The following is a 21,749-nucleotide window of genomic DNA, read 5'->3' as shown; positions in this document are numbered from 1 at the left end:
AAATGACGACAGGGCTCTGTCCTGGGTCCAGTGCTATTCAACATCTTTAACAATGACTTGGATGACAGAATTGGGGGCATATTTATCAGATTTGCAGATGACATCAAATTAAGAGGAGTAGCTAATACCCCAGAGGATAGGATCAAGATTCAAAATGACCTTGATAGATTGGAAAACTGGGCCAAGGCTAACAAAATGAATTTCAATACGGAGAAATGTAAAGTACTGCACTTAGGGCGGTAAAATGAAATGCACAGATATAGGATGGGGGACACCTGGCTGAATGCAACTACGTGTGAAAGGGATCTGGGAGTCCAAGGAGACCACAAATTGAACATGAGTCAACAGTGCAATGCGGCAGCTAACAAGGCCAATGAGATTTTAGGCTGCATCAATAGAAGTATAGTGTCTAGATCAAGGGAAGTAATAGTTCCACTCTATTCTGCTCTGGTTAGGCCCCACCTGGAATATTGTGTCCAGTTCTGGGCATCACAATTTAAAAAGGATGTTGAAAAACTGGAGCGTGTCCAATGGAGGGCAACTAAAATGGTGAAGGGTCTGGAAACCATGCCCTATGAGGAATGACTTAGGGAGCTGGGGATGTTTAGCCTGGAGAAGAGAAGGTTAAGAGGTGATATGATATCCCTGTTTAAATACTTGAAGGGATGTCATATTGAGGAGGGAGCAAGCTTCACCTCAACATTAGGAGGAACTTCCTGACAGTAAGGGCTGTTTGACAGTGGAACAAACTCCCTCGGAGTGTAGTGGAGTCTCCTTCCTTAGAGGTCTTTAAACAGAGGCTGGATGGCCATCTGTTGGGGATGCTTTGATTTAGATTTCCTGCATATCAGGGGGTTGGACTGGATGGCCCTTGTTGTCTCTTCTAACTCTATGATTCTATGATTTTTATTTTTGTTTTTGCAGATTGCTGGTAGGCAAGTCAGATTGAAAGTTTCCTCTGCCTCTAAACTGTTCCTTACTAGGCAAGTTGGTTTAGAAAAAAGAGGTTAGAGTACTCTTAGGTGACTCCTGCGGGAGCTGCAAGGATATATGCTTGATGCCAACTCCCTGCCTCCAGTAACTGTTTCTGCTGGAGCGTTTGGTGCAGTGAGGGAAGTTGATATGGAAGAAAGTCTTCTCCAGGGATAAAACAGCTGTGCTTCCGACCTAGATAGGGCTCAAGTATCTGATCTGACCCACTCCTTTAACTCAGTGGTCAGATCCTGAAAGCCTCTCCAGTGCTGAGGAGCAAATGACAGAGCTAGTTGTTTTGGAGGAGGGTGTTACTTTAATTTCCAAAACACATCCCTTCAGCATTTATTCAAGGCTTATTGAGCATTAACGCGACATTAACCCATGCAGAAAGTGGGGAAAATCCCGAAAATAAAAAACGGCCAATTTTGCCCACTTTCTGCATAGGTTAATGTCAGATTAATGGTTCATTAATCCAATGTGTCTGAAAACAACCCCGCTTCTGTGGGATTTTTCCAGGATCAGAATCTACTTTGTCCACAGGATTTCAGCACTTTGCCTCTCCTGTGATAAGGTCCCTATACAGGGCAGAAAGGGCATCAGTGTGGCTCAAAAACATTTACACATTCCATGAAAGACCATTAACTTTTTAAAGGATGCTCTCGTTCATGGACCCATTTCTGCTCTTTTGCCCTAGGGAAGGGAACTTAACTTTATTATTATTAACCTTTATTTATGAAGCACTGTAAATTTACACAAAATTAACTCTTAAAAACCCCAATGGAAACAAAGCTTGAAATCTCCCACATTCTTCACTATCAAGTTGTGCCTCCTCCACTACATCTCTTATAGACAAAATGGCTGTGCTATGTTGTTGTGTGCCTTCAAGTAGTTTCCAACTTATGGCAACCCTAAGGTGAACCTAAAATGGGTTTTCTTGGTAAGATTTGTTCAGAGGAGGTTTGATATTGTCTTCCCCTGAGATTGAGAGCATGTGATTTGCCCAAGGTCACCCAGTGAGTTTCATGGCCAAGCTGGGAACCAAACCTTTGTCTCCAGATTCACAGTCCAACACTCAGATCACTATGCCATACTGGCTCTAAGCAAAAAATATTTTTGAATTCAATCGCAGCTACTATGGTAGCTAGACACTCTATCTGGCAAAGACACTGGAACAAAGACTCATAATCAAGATCTAACTTACCCACAGTCCCTTATACTGGTTTCCTCCTGTTCAGTGAGAAGTCTCTCAAGAACATCTACATTGAGACCAAAGACAAAGGGAAGGCCATCTGTCTATGTCCACGAAGAAATACAAAACCCAACCTTTTCATCTCACCAGATCCTTTTCCTGTTCTTGAGATTATAGGCAATTCAAAACTACATGGACTAGATCCCAATTTTCCTTTTCTCCCCAAGGAAACGGGTAGAATTGCCCAACCAGGAAGCCAGTCTTCCAAAAACAAAAATGTGATTAAACTTCCAATCACATAAGGAACAAGCTTTCCCTTTTTTCAGAGACAGGGCCCTCTTAAACATCAGATCATTGAGTTTTAGAACCATAGAATTATAGTTGGAAGAGACCACAAGGGCCATCCAGTCCAACCCCCTGCCATGCAGGAACTCACAGTCAAAGCACTCTCAACAGACAGCCATCCAGCCTCTGCTTAAAACCCTCCAATGGAGGCTCTACCACACTCTGAGGGAATGTGTTCCATTGTCAAACAGTTCTCATTGTCAGGATGTTTTTCCTAACGTTGAAGTGGAATCTCTTTTCCTGTAGTTTGAATTCATTGTACTGTGTCCTAGTCTCTGGAGCAGCAGAATACAAACTTGCTCCTTCAAATATTTAAACAAGGCTATCATGTTATTTCTTAAACTTCTCTTCCTTAGGCTAAACAGTCCAAGGTTCCTAACCCATTTCACATAGGGCATGGATTCCAGACTTGTCACCATTTCTGTTGTTCTCCTCTGGACAGCTTGTCACTGTCCTCCTTGAATCGGAGTACCCAGAAGTGGACACAGTACAGCAGAATAAAGTGGCACTATTACTTCCCTTGACCTAGATCCTATACTCCTATTGATGCAGCCTAGGATCTCATTGACTTTTCTAGCTGTCACATCACACTGCTTATACATCTTCAACTTGTGGTCCAATTAGGCTCTTAAATCCCTTTTGCATGGATTGCTGTCAAGCATGTGTCATCCATCCTATTTCTGTGCATTTCATGTTCAGTTCCTAAATGTACAGTGCACCCGTGTCATACGCGGGTATGCTTTACGTGGCTTTTGGCATACACTGCATATATACAACACTGAATATTGATCTAAAAGAGAAGAGACAAAAATCCAAGCAAAAAAGGTTTGGAGTACAGTTGAACATGTTCTCATTTCTTACAATGCGATTAGAACTTTTCAAACTGAGAAACTGCATATAATGAAGTGTTTTCTTTGTGCTGTATCTGTGGAAGACTTTCTTTTGAAGAAAGTGAGGTGGTGTATCTTTATGAAGAAGTAGCATGATACCCCTCTTTCTTCTACAGTTTATAAAGGGTCAATTAAGTCAGCATCTTTTTATAATCACTGATTACTCCCCATACTTTATACAGATACAAAGAAGAAGCACATTCATATAAAGAAGAACATCTTAGAAATCGTCAGTATCATCCATGCTATGTTCAGTACATGGTTGCCATCATCAACAATTGTCAGACATTTAAGTAAGTTTTGTAAAGCCAAGTTCTATTAAAAATGAAGAGTCTGTGTTTAAATGTACACTAAGATTTTATACAGATACTATTATGGTAGTTACAAGGCAATTTATGCTGCTTTTAAGGGATTTATGATTTATTGGATGTATATCCTATGTTGCTCTCAAAATGGGATATGCTACTTCTCTTTGAAGAGAGTTTAAAAATAGTCTACTTTTGTAAACTTTAAATGAGATATTTTGAATAGGATAGACTAATAATAATAATAATAAATAATAAATTTTATTTCTACCCCGCCCTTCCATAGATATGATCAGGGCGGCTTACAAATTTTAAAAAACATTTCAATACAGGATAAAAATTCAGTATAACAGTTAAAAACATTACTACAAAAAAACAGGAACAGGAAAACAATAAAATCCACATGTCAAGGGCAAGGAAAAGGAGAAAATAGTTTACATCGGTCCTAGTGGAACAAAGATTTGTTGCGTGTTGCCTGTGACATCTATGAATAATTTTACTAGTTATATCGGAACTTTTGGAATGTTTTCAATAAAATATGGCCCCTATATCCATGGTACCACTATGTACAGTTTTATTTACCGACATTCAAAAAAAAGTTCAATTGTTTGGTATGCTTCTGTCAAGAGATGACCACAGAGTTCTGCTGTGCAGTGGCGTCACTAGGATTTGTGACACCCAGTGCACTCATGGTGTCATCCCCTCCCCAATGATTTCCTCTCATACTGCACCATATAGAATCCTTACAGCTGGGGAGCAGCTGCTGCTGCTGCTATTTTTTTCCTCTACCACTAGAGGCAATGGTTATTTCCATTCCTGTTAACAACAGCTCATTCCATTGCCCCCCCCCCATGGGCATCAAGGGACCTCTCTGAGAGGCTCAAGAGGTGCTACGTATTCATCCCCTTTTTTTGTAAGAAAGCGCATGGGCCAATAAATGTGACCATTGTCTTTTTGTAAAAAAAAATCATAATTCCCATATATCACTGAATCTAATGGTAACAGTTGTAACATAAACAACTAGCAAAATTAAAATTATACTTTTCAATTACAGTATCATATGCACAGCCTAAATGTACATATGCATAGTTTCATGTGGTTAATGTAAACATTTGGTAAAATGTGATGTTTTTGAAGAGAATTTAAAAATAATTTTAAAATATTTCTTTTAAATTAAAAAAATTAAAATCTTGGAATTTTAAATTTTTTAAAAAATCTGGGGCCTCTCCTTTCTCCTCTCACCCCACTCACACCACATCTTATAGCATGTTAGATGGAAACAGGCGAATGCTACAGCCCATTGCTTCCAGAATGCAGATATTTGAGGAGCAATGGTGTCACACATCCCTTAAGGTGTCACCTGGTGCAATCTGAATCCCTCCCACAACCCTGGTGATGCCACCAGTGCTGTGACTTCTACCAGAAATCATTCATTTCAGTCGGGTTTCCTATTATCCGTAGTTTCTACAGTAAGTCTGGGAACATATCCCCAGTGTTGTACTAAATACAGTGGGCCCTCGCCTTACGCGGGGATCCGTTCCAGATCCCTCCGCGTAACGCGAATTCCACCTATGCTCAAGCCCCATTGTAAACAATGGGGCTCGTGCACAGCGGTGCGCAGGGCGCAACGGGCGCACGCGCCCATTCAATTAAATGGGACACGCTGCCCCTTCCGCCCTGCGCGTGCCCCGCGGCTTGAGTGCGTATGCTCAAGCCGCGTAAGGCACGCCTGCGTATGACACGGGCGCGCTGTAATGTAAAATGAATATATATAAGTGAATAAACATATATTTTGGCTTTTAAATACTTAAAGCAGTCACCCTTTATGGAGGACAATGACTGATAACTAATTCAGCATTTGATTCAGTATGTATGTGTGTTGTGGAAACTAATAATAATAATAATAATAATAATAATAATAATAATAATAAATTTTATTTATATTTCCCGCCTCTCCCTGCAGATCGAGGTGGGATTACATCGATAAAAATGATAAGATACATATATAAAAGTAATAAAAAGAAATATAAACCATAGAATATTAATATTACTGTTAATTTCATAAAATAGCTAGGTCAATGCCTGGACATCTAAAAACATACAGTCGTACTCAGAAGTGGAGTCTTTTATCTCAAAAATCCTATACAAAGTCGGGTGGGTTGGCTCGCCAGAAGAGATCTGCCTTAAGTGCCTTCTTAAAGGCATCTCAGGTGGTAATAAGACGGACATCCTCCGGTAAGCTGTTCCACAATTTGGGGGCTGCGACGGTCAACGATCTATAAGAAGTTGTTGTTACCCTGGTTTTGTGATGTTCCAATGAATTCTTCCCTGATGTTTTGAGAGTGCAGGGCGGGTTGTGTAGAGAACGGCATTCCTTCAAGTAACTCGGGCCCAAGCCATGTAGGGCTTTAAAGGTAATTACCAACACTTTCTACTGCGCCTGGAAGCTAATTGGCAGCCAGTGAAGAGATTTTAACACTGGTGTTATATGGGCTGACCTATGTGTTCCAGTGACCAATCTGGCTGCTGCATTTTGAACCAATTGAAGTTTCCAAACTTGGTACAGAGGTAGCCCCATGTAGAGCGCATTACAGAAATCTAAACGAGAGATTACCAGTGCAAGTACAACAGCTTCAAGGTCCTTTTGGTCTAGGTAGGGACTCAGTTGGCGTATCAAAAGAAGTTGGTACCAAGCACTCCTGGCCATCGCATCTACTTGAGATGACAATTGTAGAGATGAATCCAGGAGTACTCCCAAACTACAAATTTAAAACTTTAGGGGAAGTGTGACCCTATCTAGGACTGGTTGACAAATTTCCATCCCTGGACTTAGGGTACCTGTTGCAAGTACAGTGTGCCCGCATCATATACAGCTTTCAGCATACGCTGAAAGCCACACGGGGAGGAAGGGGCGGCGCATCCCATAGGAAGTAATGGGGTGTGCGCCCATGACGTGCGTGCACAGCTGTGCCGTCGTGTGCACAAGCCCCATTCGTTTAAATGGGGCTTGAGCATGCATGGAATTTGCTTTACGCAGGGGAGTCGGGAACGGATCCCCTGTGTAAAGCAAGGGCGCACTGTACCTCTGTTTTCTCTGGATCCAGCCCATTACCCACCCAAGGAGAGATGTGATACAGTATTTCTGGTCCCATCATACACTATACAGTTATACCCAGATGGGGAGAAAAGGCTTTGGAGTTAGTGGTTACTTTTTTTCAAGTGTAATGTTGTTGTTGTTTTAAATTTTTTGCCGCTGAGCAGGTTTTTATTCTTTTGCTTACTTTATTTGACCCTTACTGTGTAAAGCGCTGTGCAAATTTTACAGCATTCTATAAATAAATGTTAATAATAATAATAATAATAATAATAATAATAATAATATAGTAGAGTCTCGATTATCTGACGTAAACTGGTGGTCCAATAGGTCAGATAGTCGAAAAAGTCAGATAATCCGGAGGGTCATAGAAAAAGCCTAGCAATCATAGGTTCCATAGGTCGTGGCCTGCGGCCTGGTGGGAGCGGCGCTCAGGGCTGCTGCCACCTCTGTGCCTGTGGCCTGGTGGGGATGGCGCTCGGGGCTGCTGCCCCCTCTTCGTCTGTGGCCTGTTGGGGGTGGCACTTCAGGCCGCTGCCGCCTGGTGCTCCGCACCTGTGGCCTGGTACTCCGCGCCTGCCACCTCGCTTGGGGCCTGGTGCTGGGGGCGTGGTCAGGGCTCAGCCATGCCTACCAACCAGTCCAACATCAGATAAACCGGAACGTCGGATCAACGAAGGTCGGATTAACGAGACTCTACTGTACCTTTAATTTGATCCTCACAACAGTTTCTTACATAACTGAAGAGTTTAGGTCAAGTTTTTAAGCTGCATAGTTGAGCAGAGCCAATCTTCAATTGTTTATTTTTATCATCATCATCCATCATCATCATTGTCTTATTTTTATATAGCTCAATTACTGTACATGGTGCTTTACAAGTAAAAGAATAGCAAAACAATTTCTTGCTCTCAGGCTTATAATGTAATTAAAACATGGCACAAGAGGGGAAAGGAATGGTGGTGTGGGAGAGGATTAAATTGTGCAGATACTGCCTTTTTTTCTCTCTTTCTCCCTGAGGCCATAGCAATGGAGGATGGGCATAGGCATAATGGAACTGTGCCTACCTCTTCCTCTCTCCCTCCAGGCCAGGGCAGAAGCAGTTTGGATGGACACAGAGCTTTTTGTCTGCTTCTGGGCCTAAGCAGTTAATCTAGTCTAGGTGTGAGAAACATATGGCTCACCCAAATTTCACTGCCAAATTTCTGCAAGCATTGAAAACAATCAAAATGACACATTCATATGCTGTATTGTTATCGCTACCTGTATTTTGGGTGCTCCTGATTGTGGCCAAGAAAACTGTTGTGATGACTATTCACACTTTAGTTTTTACCATTGCACAGTTTTCTAGCTCTTGTGCACCTGCCAAGATGCTAAACGATCTTTTGTTATTTCTTGAAGGGAATCAATCATTAGTTTGAAAAAGAAATACTTGACTCCTGTGATGGAAGAAATCATGTCAAGCAGTCATGCATGCATTGATGCAGTTCTAGATGATGTCGCCAAAGAAGGATGTTCAAGTCTGCTTGAAGAAGTCTTCATAGATTTGGAGGTTACATTTTATTTCTTTCAAAATCCTTTTGTTTTCAGATCTTCAACTGAAAACTTGGAGAACAACAATCTGATGTGTACATTTAAAGGGCAACAAATTAATAAAAAGAACAATACTGTAATAAAAAACCTTTGAAAAATAAAAACTTGGATAGAGTAACTGTCTAGCCATACTAGCAAACAGACACAAATGTCTTGATCTGAAATATATATTTTAGATAACTAATAGATATTAGTAGCACATTTGAAAATGACTGAGAGAAAAGGTTCCTAGAATCACAGAATCATAGGCCCGTTACAGACCACCCAAAAGGGGTGGTCTTGGGCCATTGCCGGTTGCTACATCAATATGGCGGTGGCCGTGTGGAAAGGCCGCCGCCATTTGTTACGGACTCTGTCCGTAATAGGAGTAGGGGCGTCTGGAAGAGACGCCCCTTTTTCAAAATGGGACGTCCTAAGGACGTCCCTTATGGCGGTCTGTAACCCACCCTAGAGTTGGAAGAGATCACAAGGACCACCGAGTCCAACCCCCTGCCATGCAGGAATCAAAATATTGTCGACAGATGGCCATCCAGCCTCTGTTTAAAAACCTCTAAACAAGGAGACTCCACCACACTCTGAGGAAGTGTGTTCCACTATCAAACAGCTCTTACTGTCAGGAAGGCCCAGCTTTCTAGTCTATTCAGGTTGTTTTAGATTTTGATCCTGTCCTCACACATATGTGTGCTCTTTCTTAGCCTCATCTCAGTGAGCTGATGACAAGGAAATGGCTGGCGGGATCCAATGCTGTGGATACAATCTGCGTAACAGTGGAGGATTATTTCAATGATTTTGCAAGAATAAAGAAGCCTTATAAGAAGGTATTTGCAACATCTAACTGCAATGTAGTCTAATGAGATGACATACTGTATTAGTTAGATACTGCTTTAAAGTTCCTTTATTTTTGTCTTAACTTTACAGTAGCAAAAAAAATAACCCAAAAAAATGCTTTTTGAAAATTCAACATAATCCTGTATTAGGGGTGGGCATCTTTGGTGGGTCTGAGGCCAGATTACAAACAGCTTCATTTTATATACCATTTTATATTACAGCATCTGTTACAGGCTAGATCTGATCTAGAAATGGCCCCAAATGGCATAATAATTTTAATAATAATAATAATAATAATAATAATAATAATAATAATAATAATAATAATAATATAAAAAATAAAAACCGGAAGTGATTAGATAACCACTTATGGGTTTCATGGGGCCACATTTCAGTGGTTTGGGGAAAGCGTGATCTCCCATGCAAATAACTGCCACTCCTGGATGCTCCCAGGTTTGGAAGGGGGGGGAACCACATTTTTGGCTAGAATAATATTTTTAGTATGTGTGAGTACTTCAGAGAGGCCTCAAAACAACCTTCAGGATGCATGTGACCTATGGAGCACACTATTCTTGCTTCTGCTGTAAATGAACTTTTTTCAGAAGCCATGAAGATAAATTCATGTGATCTCTTCCTTTTAAATGGCAACACAGTCCCTCAAATGCTTTGCCTTCATCTTTAGTGGGAGTTACCTGTACAAACTGAATTAGATCTTACAGAAAGAATCAATATTTTAAATTTTTGATTGGCTTATTAGGAATATCAGGTGGATATTTTTCACTTGAAATTAGCATAATGGATCTTCAATTCTTTATGACCTGGAAGAATGTGAACTGTTACAAAGTAATTTACTGCCCCCAGTTTGGAGGATAATATCCAGACTTGACAGGAACAATGTATTTACAGATGAATGCAGCTTTTTTGTTTTTTTCCTTTGTGATGTAGGCATGGAAACAAGAGACAGCCATAGTTTTACAGTTCATTCTTGTTCTAGATGCTCTGGTTATAAGCTTTAGAAAAGGGGCCCTTCATGTGTTCCTGGAATGCTACTTACAACATGCATCCAGTATTTGCTATGCTAATTAGAGCTGCAGGGAGTTCCAGTCCAACAACACCTGGAAGATTCCCAGAACCAATTTTAGAACAAGCTTGGATATTCAAGTCAGATTTTTGAAGCCTATTTAATATACTGGTATGCCTGAAACTAGTAACCATAGTTTCCCAGTTTAGATGAAATGGGATAAGAATCTTCCTTGTCTGAATGTTTGGATGATGAAGAAGGGAGAGAAGGGGCCATGCATATTGGCAAAATTCCGAGTCACATTTCAGTTAATATTAGTATCCAAAGATAGCCAGTCTGGGGAAGTTAGAAACCTTAACTATTGCAGAAGCTGTTGTAACTGTATAAGACTGCTTTGATTGCCTAAAATAATTGGTGAAACAGCTTGCAGCACCCTTCACAGTCCTATGTTTTCTTTAATGGAATATATATTAGCTTATTCTTTTCTCAGTAAGAAATCAATATTGATGCAAGAAATCAGAGTAAAATAAGAGCATTTGAAGTTACATTCAGATTGCTGGACTATGAAGATTACCACACAGAGAAGTCCCACCAGGATAGATGCAGGATCTAAAAAAAGACAGACCCTATAGTATTGCTTCGTGGCTGGGCAGTAGGTAGCCCACATGCAACCAGGGATTCTCCCACAGCTTTTTAAAAACAAATTTCCCTGTTTTTGAAAAGCTGCAAGAGAAGCCTGGGTTGCATAGGGGCTGCCTACTGCCTGGCCATGGAGCAATGTGATAGGATCCGTCTTTGAATTTTAGATCCCACATCTATACTGGTGAGACTTCACTGTGTGATTTGACTTGGGAGAATGGGATCTATATCTAGAATGAACAAAGTCATTAATTCATTACCACTTTCCACATTAAAAATAAGCAGTGATGTAGCATAACGTAACTTGCTGATGGAAAGCCCTCAACATGTGTATACCTTGTCACATTCTTCATAATGTCTTGTTGGAATGTCCATGATTCTAAAATGAACAAGTCTTTCTGTATGTCCAGTTCCATGCTTCAGACATATTACCTGTGACAATGAACTACAAGCTTTCTTAAATTCCTGATCTGTATTGACTAACTATCTTTTTCTTAAGACTGGTTTAATTATTATGAAAAGTCTCCAATAAAAAGACCTTTCTAGCATTAGCAGTGGGACTAATGTGTAGCACAGCATGTCTTAGCTGTCTCTGACCATACATCTCAATGTGCCTCTTCATTTCCTTAAAATGGAAGACACTGGCCAGTAAATAAGGATCTTAGCTTAACATTGCATACATCAGACTCTCTATCAAATCTTTCTTCTTATAGAAAAATTATTTACTTCTTCATTGAAACATTTCCTTTCTCAAATACTACATCCCCAAGTGCTGTGGAATAAGAAATGCTACCAGGATGAGTACCAACTATTCACCAATTATATTGAAAGAAGCAGAGCAGGCATTCCAGTTAGCAGTCCAGAGATTAACAGTTGCTCTGTGTTATTTCGCAATATAGCTGTCATGTGGAGATAGCACAGAATTTGGTAAACTAATGAATATCTCTAAATGAATATTTTTTTTTCTTAACAAAATTAGTACAGTGTGGAAGTTAATTTTACTAATTGATCTATCATTAAATATTTAGCGTAGCAGAAGCAAATATTATCTCTAACTGGCTGCCAACTGTCAAATCCCATTTTTCTCTCCAGAAAATGACTATTGAGTGCCACCGTAGGGTTGTTGTGGAGTATATCAAGGCTATTATGTCAAAACGCATTACTTTCAAGAATGCAGAAGAAAGAAAAGAAGGTGCTGAAAGAATGAACAGAGAAGCTGAACAGTTCAAGTTTCTGTTTAAGAAGCTCACTGCTGTAAGTATAAGATATGTCAAATGAGGATATGCTAATATAATTACAAATTGATATTTTAAGACCTTCTTCTCCAGCACCATTTGAGTGTTGCCTACTGTGTCCATGATTGCCTACTGTGTGTCTTTTAGTTTGCATCCAGAGAAGCAGAATAAAAGTAACTCTACCCTATTTAAAAAACAGAAAAGGTTGGCAGTGGTGTGTATCCAGAGTAAATCTTCATAATTCATAATTAAAAGGGAAAACATCCAAGCAAATACTGCCACATGACAGGTCCTCGATTACATAGGACATTTTGTTAGAAACAGTTTTTTATTATGATAGTATGAGCATGCAGTAGAACCACTGAAAAAATTTCAGTGGCGGGATATAGACCGGCAAAATGTAACGTGGTGACGGCAGCAGTAGGGTTAGGGAGCACACACCATTCAGATGCTCCCTAACCCTAGTACGTACTAGGGTTAGGCTAGTACGTACTGGCGGCAGCAAAATGGCGGTGCCCTGTCTACATGGGTGCTGCCATTACAACTTGATGGACGCATAGTGTCCACACGTCACACCCCTTTGTGACGTCGCAAGTGCGCCATTGGTGCACTGTGACGTCAAGAGGGTGCCGCAGAAAGAACCCCTTTTTGAGGATTCTTTTTGCCATGTGAGGAAGCCACGTGGTTTGTCCGCTGCGGCTTCCTCACGCGGCAAAACAAGGCGCCGGCAGACCGCCTTTTCTGCATAAGACCATTGTTATCTTGATTAAAATGTTGAAAAGTTTAATAAATGCTATAGCCACAGTTCAGCACAGACACACTCATGCCTACTGAAATTATAGGAATTAAAAGGATATATCCTAGTGTCAGTTGAAGCCTCCATTTAGGAGTAAAAACAGAGCATGATTTGTTGCTATTTTGTTTTCATGTTCCTAACATACTAAACATAATTTTGATCTTTTATATGCTCAACTATAAGTCGACCTTATTTATAAGTCGAGGGCAGGTTTTGGGGCCAAAATTATGGATTTTGCTATAACACATGGATAACTCGAGGGTAAAACTTGAAAATTCCTTAAGTGTCTGTATGTATGCATACAACAAGAGAGGCTCTAATTCAGGCTGTTCGTTTCAACTTTGGTTTCAACCAGCAAGCAATTAATCATCCAGGACTCTTTCTGCTTGATGCAAGAGAAAAAGAAACTATCTTCCAATGCATGGGGAAACCTGAAAGAGCTGCTATCACATTATGATATTGACCTGTAAATATGTCAACCTGGGATTCTGGGGTCAATTTTTGGGAACTTTTAGACTTATAGACGAGTATATATGGTAGGTGTTTGAAAAGAATGGCACTTACATTGATTATGATATTAATAGGGATCTGGGGAAGACACAGAAGGACTTTGTGATGTGATTGAAGCTATTGCAGAAGTATTCAAGTTGACAGATCCTTCACTACTTTATCTAGAAGTCTCAACTTTAGTTAGCAAACACCCAGATATCAGGTAATACTTCTCATTTCCATACTTTAACTTTCTAACAATATTTTCTTTGAATATCATAAAGTCTTGACAGCATTTTGCTTCATAGTTTTATGGCAAAGATTTTTCTGAATAAAGAAATGTATAGTTCTCAATTCTGTGAATCTCTTGGATATGCAAATTACCCAAACATTGTTTAGGTCAATTTAAATATTGTCTTATTTATTTATTAGATTGTTTTCTTTAAAAACATCATAGTTTACCAAATTTTCTTTTTTTTATTGAAATAAACATAGACATACATACAAAAAAATTCACTTTCAACTAATGAAATTATGTATACGTAAATACATTTAGACTGTGCGTATGATACTGTAATTTAAAGGTATATGGTAATTTTAATTTTGCTAGTTGTCACAACTATTACCATTAGATTCAGTAATATATGGGAATTATGATTTATGAGTAACATTAGAACAAAAAACATTACTAAAGACTCTGTATGGTGTGATATGGATGGAAATAATTGAGGAGGGGTGACACCATGAGTTACCACACTGGGTGACACCAACCCTAGTGATGCCATTGCTGCTAAGCAAAGGTGATCTCAAAAAGTGGCCCTGTTTTAGAGTGTCCAGAAAACAAGTTGGCACTGAAACGTTTAGTGCAGAATCCAACTCCTATGTTTCCAAATGCTTTTTCCATTATCAGTTTCTGTACTAATTCTATACTCTTATTTGCAGGGATGATCATATTGCAGCTTTGTTAACAACGCGAGGGGATGCCAGCCGAGAGATGAAGCAGACAATAATTGAAACTCTGGACAAAGGTCCAAGCCAGCCAAATCCAAACTATGTGCCAATTTTTAAAGAAATTACAGTTCCAACTCTATCTGTGCCAAAACTCCTTAAGTAGCAGCAACATATTTAAATGCATATCTTTTTTGTGTCTGGTATTAACACCTTGGGGACGTTTGTAACTATGCACTCAGAGAGCACATGAAAATTTCTTGCTGGGCTTTTGATATTTCTGTTTCAGGGTAGCAATTACAATAAAAGGTAGAAATAGCCAGGTTGGTCACTTAAAAATATACAATATTCTGATGGCCATAGTGCTTTGACTTGGCATCATCACCATTAGCAATACTCTTCTCACAGCTATTTATCTTGGACTTCATATGTGCACACTGATACATAATTGCATAAGTTCTAAAAAATATAATGATGACTTCACTTCTAGTGTCAGCAAACAAAAAGCAACTTGACACTTTTGAGGCACATCAGTGATTTGATTCTCCTCCACTTACCCCCTTTCAGTTGACTGTCACCATTTAAGAGATGTACATACAGGATTGTTAAATAAATAAATAAATAAATAACTGATGTTTAGTCATGAATTGCAGATTTTTCAGTTCATCTCTGGAAACTTTAGCATCATAAACATTGCATTATCATTGCCCCTGCTAGTTATATAACTAGAAGGGAGGGGCAATGACTCAGGGAACATCATTCATTATTTCAATTATACATTCTTTGTCTTTCCTACATAAATTATAGTAGAGTAATATATATTAAATTTTGGTGTAGTAGACAAATTGCATGGGAGACCAAGACTTCCAGACTGATGGTTCTTACCACTACCTATTGAAAGGCAGGTGAAGCTATTCTGTATTTCCTTCACATGATTGCTTTGTTTTGTTTTTTGGTGATGGTAAGAGAAAAGATGGGAGAAGTGGTGGCAAAGCGCACAAAGATGACAATATCTGTTTAGTACTGATTAAACTGATTCTTTACATTTTATACCATTGGCAGTGTTTCTAAAGGAAGGTCTTGCAGCCCAGCTGTGGACTACTGCCTCAGAAAGAAACTCTACTACTTGCTGTGATCAACATCTTCCTTTGAAAGGAAGGACAGAAAGACAGCGCCCTGTGGGACCCCACTGGTCATGTCTCTCCAGAATGAAAAGAAGCCATTGTTTCAGGGGTTTTTTAATAGTTTTATTTCTTACCAAAAAAAAGCAGAAAACAATAACAAAAACAAACCAAAAGAACAAACAACAAACAAACAAGCTTCATTTATATATCGCTTCATACCGCCTAAGCAGTGTCTAAGTGGTTTGTAACTGTAAGCTAATTTACCCCCAACAATCTGGGTACTCATTTTAGCGACCACGGAAGGATGCAAGCCTGAGTCAAGCTTGGGTCCTTTTGCTGGTCTTGAACTCGCAACCTTACGGTTTTGAGTGAGTGGCTGCAGTACAGGCATTTAACCACTGCACCACCAAGAAGCCATTGTTGAGCACCCTTTAGGTTCTGCCGGTCAACCAATTACAAATCCATGTAACAGTTACTTTGCATAGCCCACATTTCACTAGAGAAAAACATAGGTTACTTATTTTACATTTAAAAAACCATACATGCACCCTCTCACTCCTTTCAAGCAAATTCAAACACTTGCTAACTCAATTCAAACGTCCTTCTCTCACTCCAACGCCGAGCAAACTAAAAAAACTCCACTCAAAGGGTAAGTCCAACATTCCACCAATCAACATTCACCTTACCATCCCATTCTTTCCTCCTTCCCAAAGCTCCTTACCTCTCAGGCCCTGAGCAGATGGGCCAGGATAGCACTATTCTGCCTGGGTGCTCACCTGGGAGCCCTGGTGGCACAGTGGCTAAATGCCACTACTGTAGCCACTCACAAACTACAAAGTTGTGATTTCAATACCATCCAAGGGCTCAGGGTTGACTCAGCCTAGTATTCTTCCTTGTTGGGGGCAATTAGCTTACACTTTGTATAGAAATGTACCTGCTGTTGCTATTGGGTTGGTCCCTGAGCCAGGGCAGAGACTGGTGGGGGTTTACACTTCTGTCCCTGGGCTGACTACCAGGACATGCTCCTTACCCTTTTGCAACATCACTCCTACTATGAAGCCCCACATTGCCATGTCAGTCTAACATGGAAATGAGGTGCCTGGCCATGTAGGTACATCCAGGTGCCCCTTTTCCGCCTCCAGGAACTCTGTGGCAAACCAGGGGTCAAACTGACCAGGGCTAAAGGCAGTTTACCCCGAGATCGGGCCAGATCACATCCAGGCTGCCAGGATCAGACCTGATTCTAGCCCAGGGTTTTGGCCTGTGAGACTGCTGTCCAGATGATGCAAGGCTGGGGGGAATGTGGACCTTGGGGCCCATGCAGACAGCCCCACACTCTTTAATATACAATTCATAAATATAAAAGAACTAGTACGAACCCATGACATCACAGCCACTTTTGAAGATTACCCAGAAAACTAGCTAGATCAAAATTCTGTCATGAATCTGTTGAACTGGAGCTAGGCATTGTGACCACCTCCCCTCTTTTCAGTACTTAAACAGCTTCATTTATATATCGCTTCATACTGAACTAACAGTGTCTAAGCGGTTTACAACTGTAAGCTAATTGCCCCCAACAATCTGGGTACTCATGTTAGCGATCTTGGAAAGGTGCAAGCCTGAGTCGAGCTTGAGCCCTTTCGCTGGTATAGAACTCCCAACCTTACAGTTTTGAGTGGCTGCAGTACAGGCATTTAACCACTGCACCACCAAGAGCTGTTTCTGGTAAGTTTCTGAGCAGAATTTAGAGCTGAAGAACTGAATGTGTCACAACAACAGGCTGTTTCTGAGGCCTTCTAGTGAGGGGCCCTACCATCTGAAGCAAGAAAAGTGGAAGTATTCAGAGGGCAAAGTTGAAGGCTTTCATGACCGGCATCCATATTTTTTTGTGGGTTTTACGGGTTATGTGGCCATGTTCTAGAAGAGTTTGTTCCTGATGTTTTGCCAACAGCTGTGGCTGGCATCTTCAGAGAATGCTGGCATGGGAGAGTTGTGTGTGTGTGTGTGTGTGTGTGATATATACACACACACACACACACTGTGACTAGGTTGGGAGGGGGGATAGCCATGTTAATGTGTGTATTGTTCTGTTGTTGTTGATGGCAAGGCCTTAGGGAGGGAGGATATGCAAAGAGGATTAGTGTCTGTTTAATTAGTGATCATTGCCTGCTGGGAATCCCCCTGACTCTGGGTGGTTTTCCATTTTCATTTGCTGAGTCCTCATTTTGCTGTTTTTCAGGACTGGTAGCCAAACTTTGTTAACTTTAAGGGTTTCTTCTTTCTTGTTGAGGTTGTCTGGGTTTTTGTGCAGCAGGCTTTTAATATTTGATGTACTCTAATAAAACAAATGTTTCTGTATTCTTAATCATGCACTTATACTTTTCTAAGCTGTGTTACTGCTCTGTGTTAATCACCCTAAAAATCCTGAATGAGAGGGCAGTGTATGCTGAGTAACAACTGACAATAACCGCTGCCCTCGTCCTGGAGCACCATGGAGTGGCCAGGCATCTCTTCTTCCACTGAGCAGCCTCTGCTTGGCTCGCATTGCAGGACTGCCCCTCCTGAGTATAGAATCATAGAACCAGAGTTGGGAGAGACCACAAGGGCCATCCAGTCCAACCTCATTCTGCCATGCAGGAACTCTCAATCAAAGCATCCCTGACAGATGGCCATCCAGCCTCTGTTTAAAGACCTCCAAGGAAGGAGACTCTATCACGAGGGAGTGCATTCCACTGTCGAACAGCCCTTACTGTCAGGAAGTTCCTCCTAATGTTCAGCTGGAATCTCTTTTCCTGGAGCTTGCATCCATTGTTCCAGGTCCTGTTCTCTGGAGCAGCAGAAAACAAGCTTGCTCCCTCCTCAATATGACATCCCTTCAAGTATTTATCATATCACCTCTTAACCTTCTCTTCTCCAGGCTAAACATCCCCAGCTCCTTAAGTCGTTCCTCATAGGGAATAGGGGAAAGGAGAGCCAGGGGAGCCGCCATGGGTCAAATGTAAGAAATAAATAGACACACACTACTTCTATTTTATTTTGCTGTCGCACGTTTCACACGAAACGAAACCTGAAACTGAAGTGGCACGGATTCCTCCCGTCCCTGCTGTTGACTTCTTTAGGTCCGTCCAATGACCCTCGCATTCCCTTCCGCCTGACAAGAATTGAGGAGATCCCCTCACTGCCCTCTCAGCGCTGCTGCTCTTCCGCTGTCAGCGCTCTGGCTGCCTCCTCCCGGTGCATCCTGGGGTTTGGTCTAAGGAGGGCGTTTAGACTCCCAGCCAAGGCGCGCTTAGGCCTCACTGAACTACAAAACCCGGGAGGCAGCCAGAGCCCTAGAAGTAGAATAGCAGCACTATGAGAGGATCATGAGGTAATCTACAAAATGGCGGCCTCCGTGGTCCCGGCGGCTGGGAGCCCGACTCGCTCTTCATCCGTGAAGCCACTCAAACCGGCATCAAGGGAGGGGGCGCTTTCTGAGGTCCGCCCGCGACGCCAACGCCGCCGCCTCAGGAACCGGGGAGTTTCGGCTGAGGAGGAGGAGGGCTCTCCTCAGAGAGTTCGGGCGACTTTCGGGGAGCGGAGGCGGAGCTTCCTCCCTGCTTCGCGTCGCTCGCGGGCGACTCCCCCTGAAAGGCGGAAGTGAGGCGCGGAGGTGAGGGCCATGGCGGCGATGGGGATGCCGGACCCAAGTTTCTTGTGGGGAGTCTTCCAGAGGTGAGCCTCCCGCCTTCGTGGGCGCTGGGTCCCTGAGGGAGTGCCCTGCCTTCTCTGAGGCCTAACTGTTGTGTTGTGTTTGAACCCAGGGTTGACAAGGACCGCAGCGGGATCATCTCGGACGCCGAGCTCCAACAAGCGCTTTCCAACGGTGAGTGGCGCCCCAGCCTTCCTCCCTTTAAGTGTCTTGGCTCAAAGCTATGGAATTCTGGGAGTTGGAATTGGTTGTGGGCCCAGAGCGGAGAGGAGCTCCAGGCCCCATAACATACCCCAACTCCCAGAATTCCATAGCTTTGAGCCAAGACACTTAAAGCGCTACCAAACTGAGTTATTTCGCCAGTGTGGATGCAGCCTTAGTAATGAGGAAGATAAGAAGGGACTGGCTGGCTAAGTTGTGTTCTTTCACAACAGAGCCAAGGAGTTGCTGTGAAGGCCCTGCTCCCATACACCTGCATGGCTGATCTTGGCATCAGTCTGTTTACCCCATTCTTTACTGTTTAGCTATTTAGTTAATTTAAAAGGAAGCATAAAGGTAAGTATAAAAGGAAGCTTAACATTTTTAAGGCAAGTTTGCACCCATAAATGATAGCTAGGTGGACCAAGTTAATGGGGACATAGAGTTCTGGCTTGAAACTAGAATAACATATATGACAGTGTTGAGGAATCTGTCACGTAGCTCCTGAATGTATCAAGTGCAAACAACAACAAAAGAATTGTTCAGGGGCTGTCTTAGAGAAATGGATTCTGACACGTGTGCATCTTTCACCCTTGAAACACATCCAATTTCATTCTCAAATTCATAGGTAGGAACTGTTTTTCTGTCACAAGAAGAAAGGATGTTGAAAAACTTGAGCGTGTCCAAAGGAGGGCAACTAAAATGGTGAAGGGTCTGGAAACCATGCCCTATGAGGAATGACTTAGGGAGCTGGGGATGTTTAGCCTGGAGAAGAGAAGGTTAAGAGGTGAAATGATAGCCCTGTTTAAATCTTTGAAGGGATGCCATGTTGAGGAGGGAGCAAGCTTGTTTTCTGCTGCTCCAGAGACTAGGACTTGGAACAATGGATGCAAGCTACAGGAAAAGAGATTCCACCTGAACATTAGGAGGAAGTTCCTGACAATAATGGCTGTTTGACAATGGAACACACTCCCTCGAAGTGTAATGGAGTCTCCTTCCTTAGCGGTCTTTAAGCAGAGACTGGATGGCCATCTGTCGGTGGTGGTTGTGGCTCTGGGGACAGTTTTGCCGCCCTCTCCCATCTGAGGTCTTGGGGCAGTTCAGGAGATCCAGCAACCCATAATTTTCCCATACCTGCCCTATACTAAAGAGCAACCTGTAAGTTTGCACTCTGTGTTACCTTTCTTACTTTCAGTCATCGGAGAAGTTCAAGAAGAAATGAAAACAGAAGGAACTAATTTTGTAATAAACAAAATTAAATGTATTATTTGAACATAAGTATCATTCAATTACAAGACTAGACTATAAGGGCATTTAACTCAACATGGAAAACACTGAATTTTTGAATAGAGTATTATTATAAGTAGGGGCTTAGTGATCAAGATGCTGGCTTTGGTGACTGCAAGGTTGACAATTTGAGACCCAAGCACCATGTGACAGAGTGAACTCCCATCACTAGTCCCAGCTTCTACCAAGCTATCAATTTGAAAGCATGTAAAAATCCAAGTAGATAAATAGGTACCACTTTGGTGGAAAGGTAACTGGGTTCTGTGTGCCCTGGCATTTAGTCATGCTGGCCACATGACCACAGAGTCTTTGACAGTGCTGGCTCCTTCAGTTTAGTAACAGACAAGACATGACAAGACAATCATATCAGAGGGGAAACCTTTACCTTTTTATTATACGTTACAAATGTCTCCATGTATGTTCCTCTCATAAAAGTGCTAGCATATACTAGGTACAGAAATGCATCCTGGATTTGAGTGTTATACAGTTGGCCCTCCTTATACGCGGATTTGCCATGTGCAGATTTGAGCATACGCGCATGGCAAACCGGGAAGTTGTCCCCAATGGTGGTGCACGTGCGTTTCACGGTGGTGGTGGCGGGGCCGCCACTGTAGAAGGGCCAGGTGGTGCTCTTGGAGGCCAAGCTTTGTCCTCCTCGCCGCCTCTGCCTTGCGGCCTTGGCCTCCTTTGCCACTGCAAAAAGGCCAGGTGGTGCTCTTGGAGGCCAAGCTTTGTCCTCCTCGCCGCCACTGCTGCGAAAGTGCTGGGTGCAGCCTGGAGGCCTCTTGGCCTCCAAGAGCACCACCCGGCCTTTCCCGCCACAGCAGTGGAGGAGGCCAAGGAGGCGAGGTGGAGGCCTTGAAGGCCTCTGGATCTGCTGCTTCGCCTCCTCACTACCCAGCCCTTCCGTGATGGCCAGGAGGCAGAGCAACAGTGCCAGAGGCCTTCAAGGCCTCAAGCACTACCATCCGACCTCCGCCGTGGGAAAGGCCAGGCAGCGGCAAGGAGGACGAGGCCAAGCTTTGTTCTCCTCGCCACCACTCTGAAAGGGCCGGGTGCAGCCTGGAGGCCTCTTGGCCTCCAAGAGCACCACCCGGCCTTTCCC

The 21,749-nt window shown here is 42.2% G+C and overlaps 2 protein-coding genes across 5 annotated transcripts in view; both read left to right on the top strand.

The window, feature by feature from the left end:
- The window catches only part of EXOC3 (exocyst complex component 3), a 65,536-nt gene extending 50,563 nt beyond the window's left edge, over positions 1 to 14,973 (top strand). For both annotated transcript variants that reach the window (XM_042474234.1, XM_042474233.1), the window contains 6 exons: positions 3,582 to 3,692; positions 8,197 to 8,347; positions 9,084 to 9,206; positions 11,969 to 12,130; positions 13,492 to 13,619; positions 14,339 to 14,973. In XM_042474234.1, the coding sequence (XP_042330168.1) occupies positions 3,582 to 3,692; positions 8,197 to 8,347; positions 9,084 to 9,206; positions 11,969 to 12,130; positions 13,492 to 13,619; positions 14,339 to 14,510 (847 nt within the window). In that variant the 3' untranslated portion in view covers positions 14,511 to 14,973. The remainder of the gene's footprint in view (positions 1 to 3,581; positions 3,693 to 8,196; positions 8,348 to 9,083; positions 9,207 to 11,968; positions 12,131 to 13,491; positions 13,620 to 14,338) is intronic.
- Positions 14,974 to 18,624: 3,651 nt separating this feature from the next.
- Positions 18,625 to 21,749, top strand: part of PDCD6 (programmed cell death 6) — a 16,096-nt gene continuing 12,971 nt past the window's right edge. Inside the window, exons 1-2 of one of the 3 annotated variants that reach the window (XM_042474289.1) lie at positions 18,625 to 19,182; positions 19,272 to 19,333. In XM_042474289.1, coding sequence (XP_042330223.1) covers positions 19,130 to 19,182; positions 19,272 to 19,333 — 115 coding nt within the window. In that variant the 5' untranslated portion in view covers positions 18,625 to 19,129. The remainder of the gene's footprint in view (positions 19,183 to 19,271; positions 19,334 to 21,749) is intronic. The other 2 variants (XM_042474290.1, XM_042474291.1) reach the window with 2 other exon arrangements.

This window comes from Sceloporus undulatus, chromosome 6 (genome assembly GCF_019175285.1).
Source record: "Sceloporus undulatus isolate JIND9_A2432 ecotype Alabama chromosome 6, SceUnd_v1.1, whole genome shotgun sequence".
Classification (NCBI taxonomy): Eukaryota; Metazoa; Chordata; class Lepidosauria; order Squamata; family Phrynosomatidae; genus Sceloporus; species Sceloporus undulatus.
The sequence above is the reverse complement of the archived record's forward strand: the minus strand, read 5'-3'. Positions and strand labels throughout refer to the sequence as shown.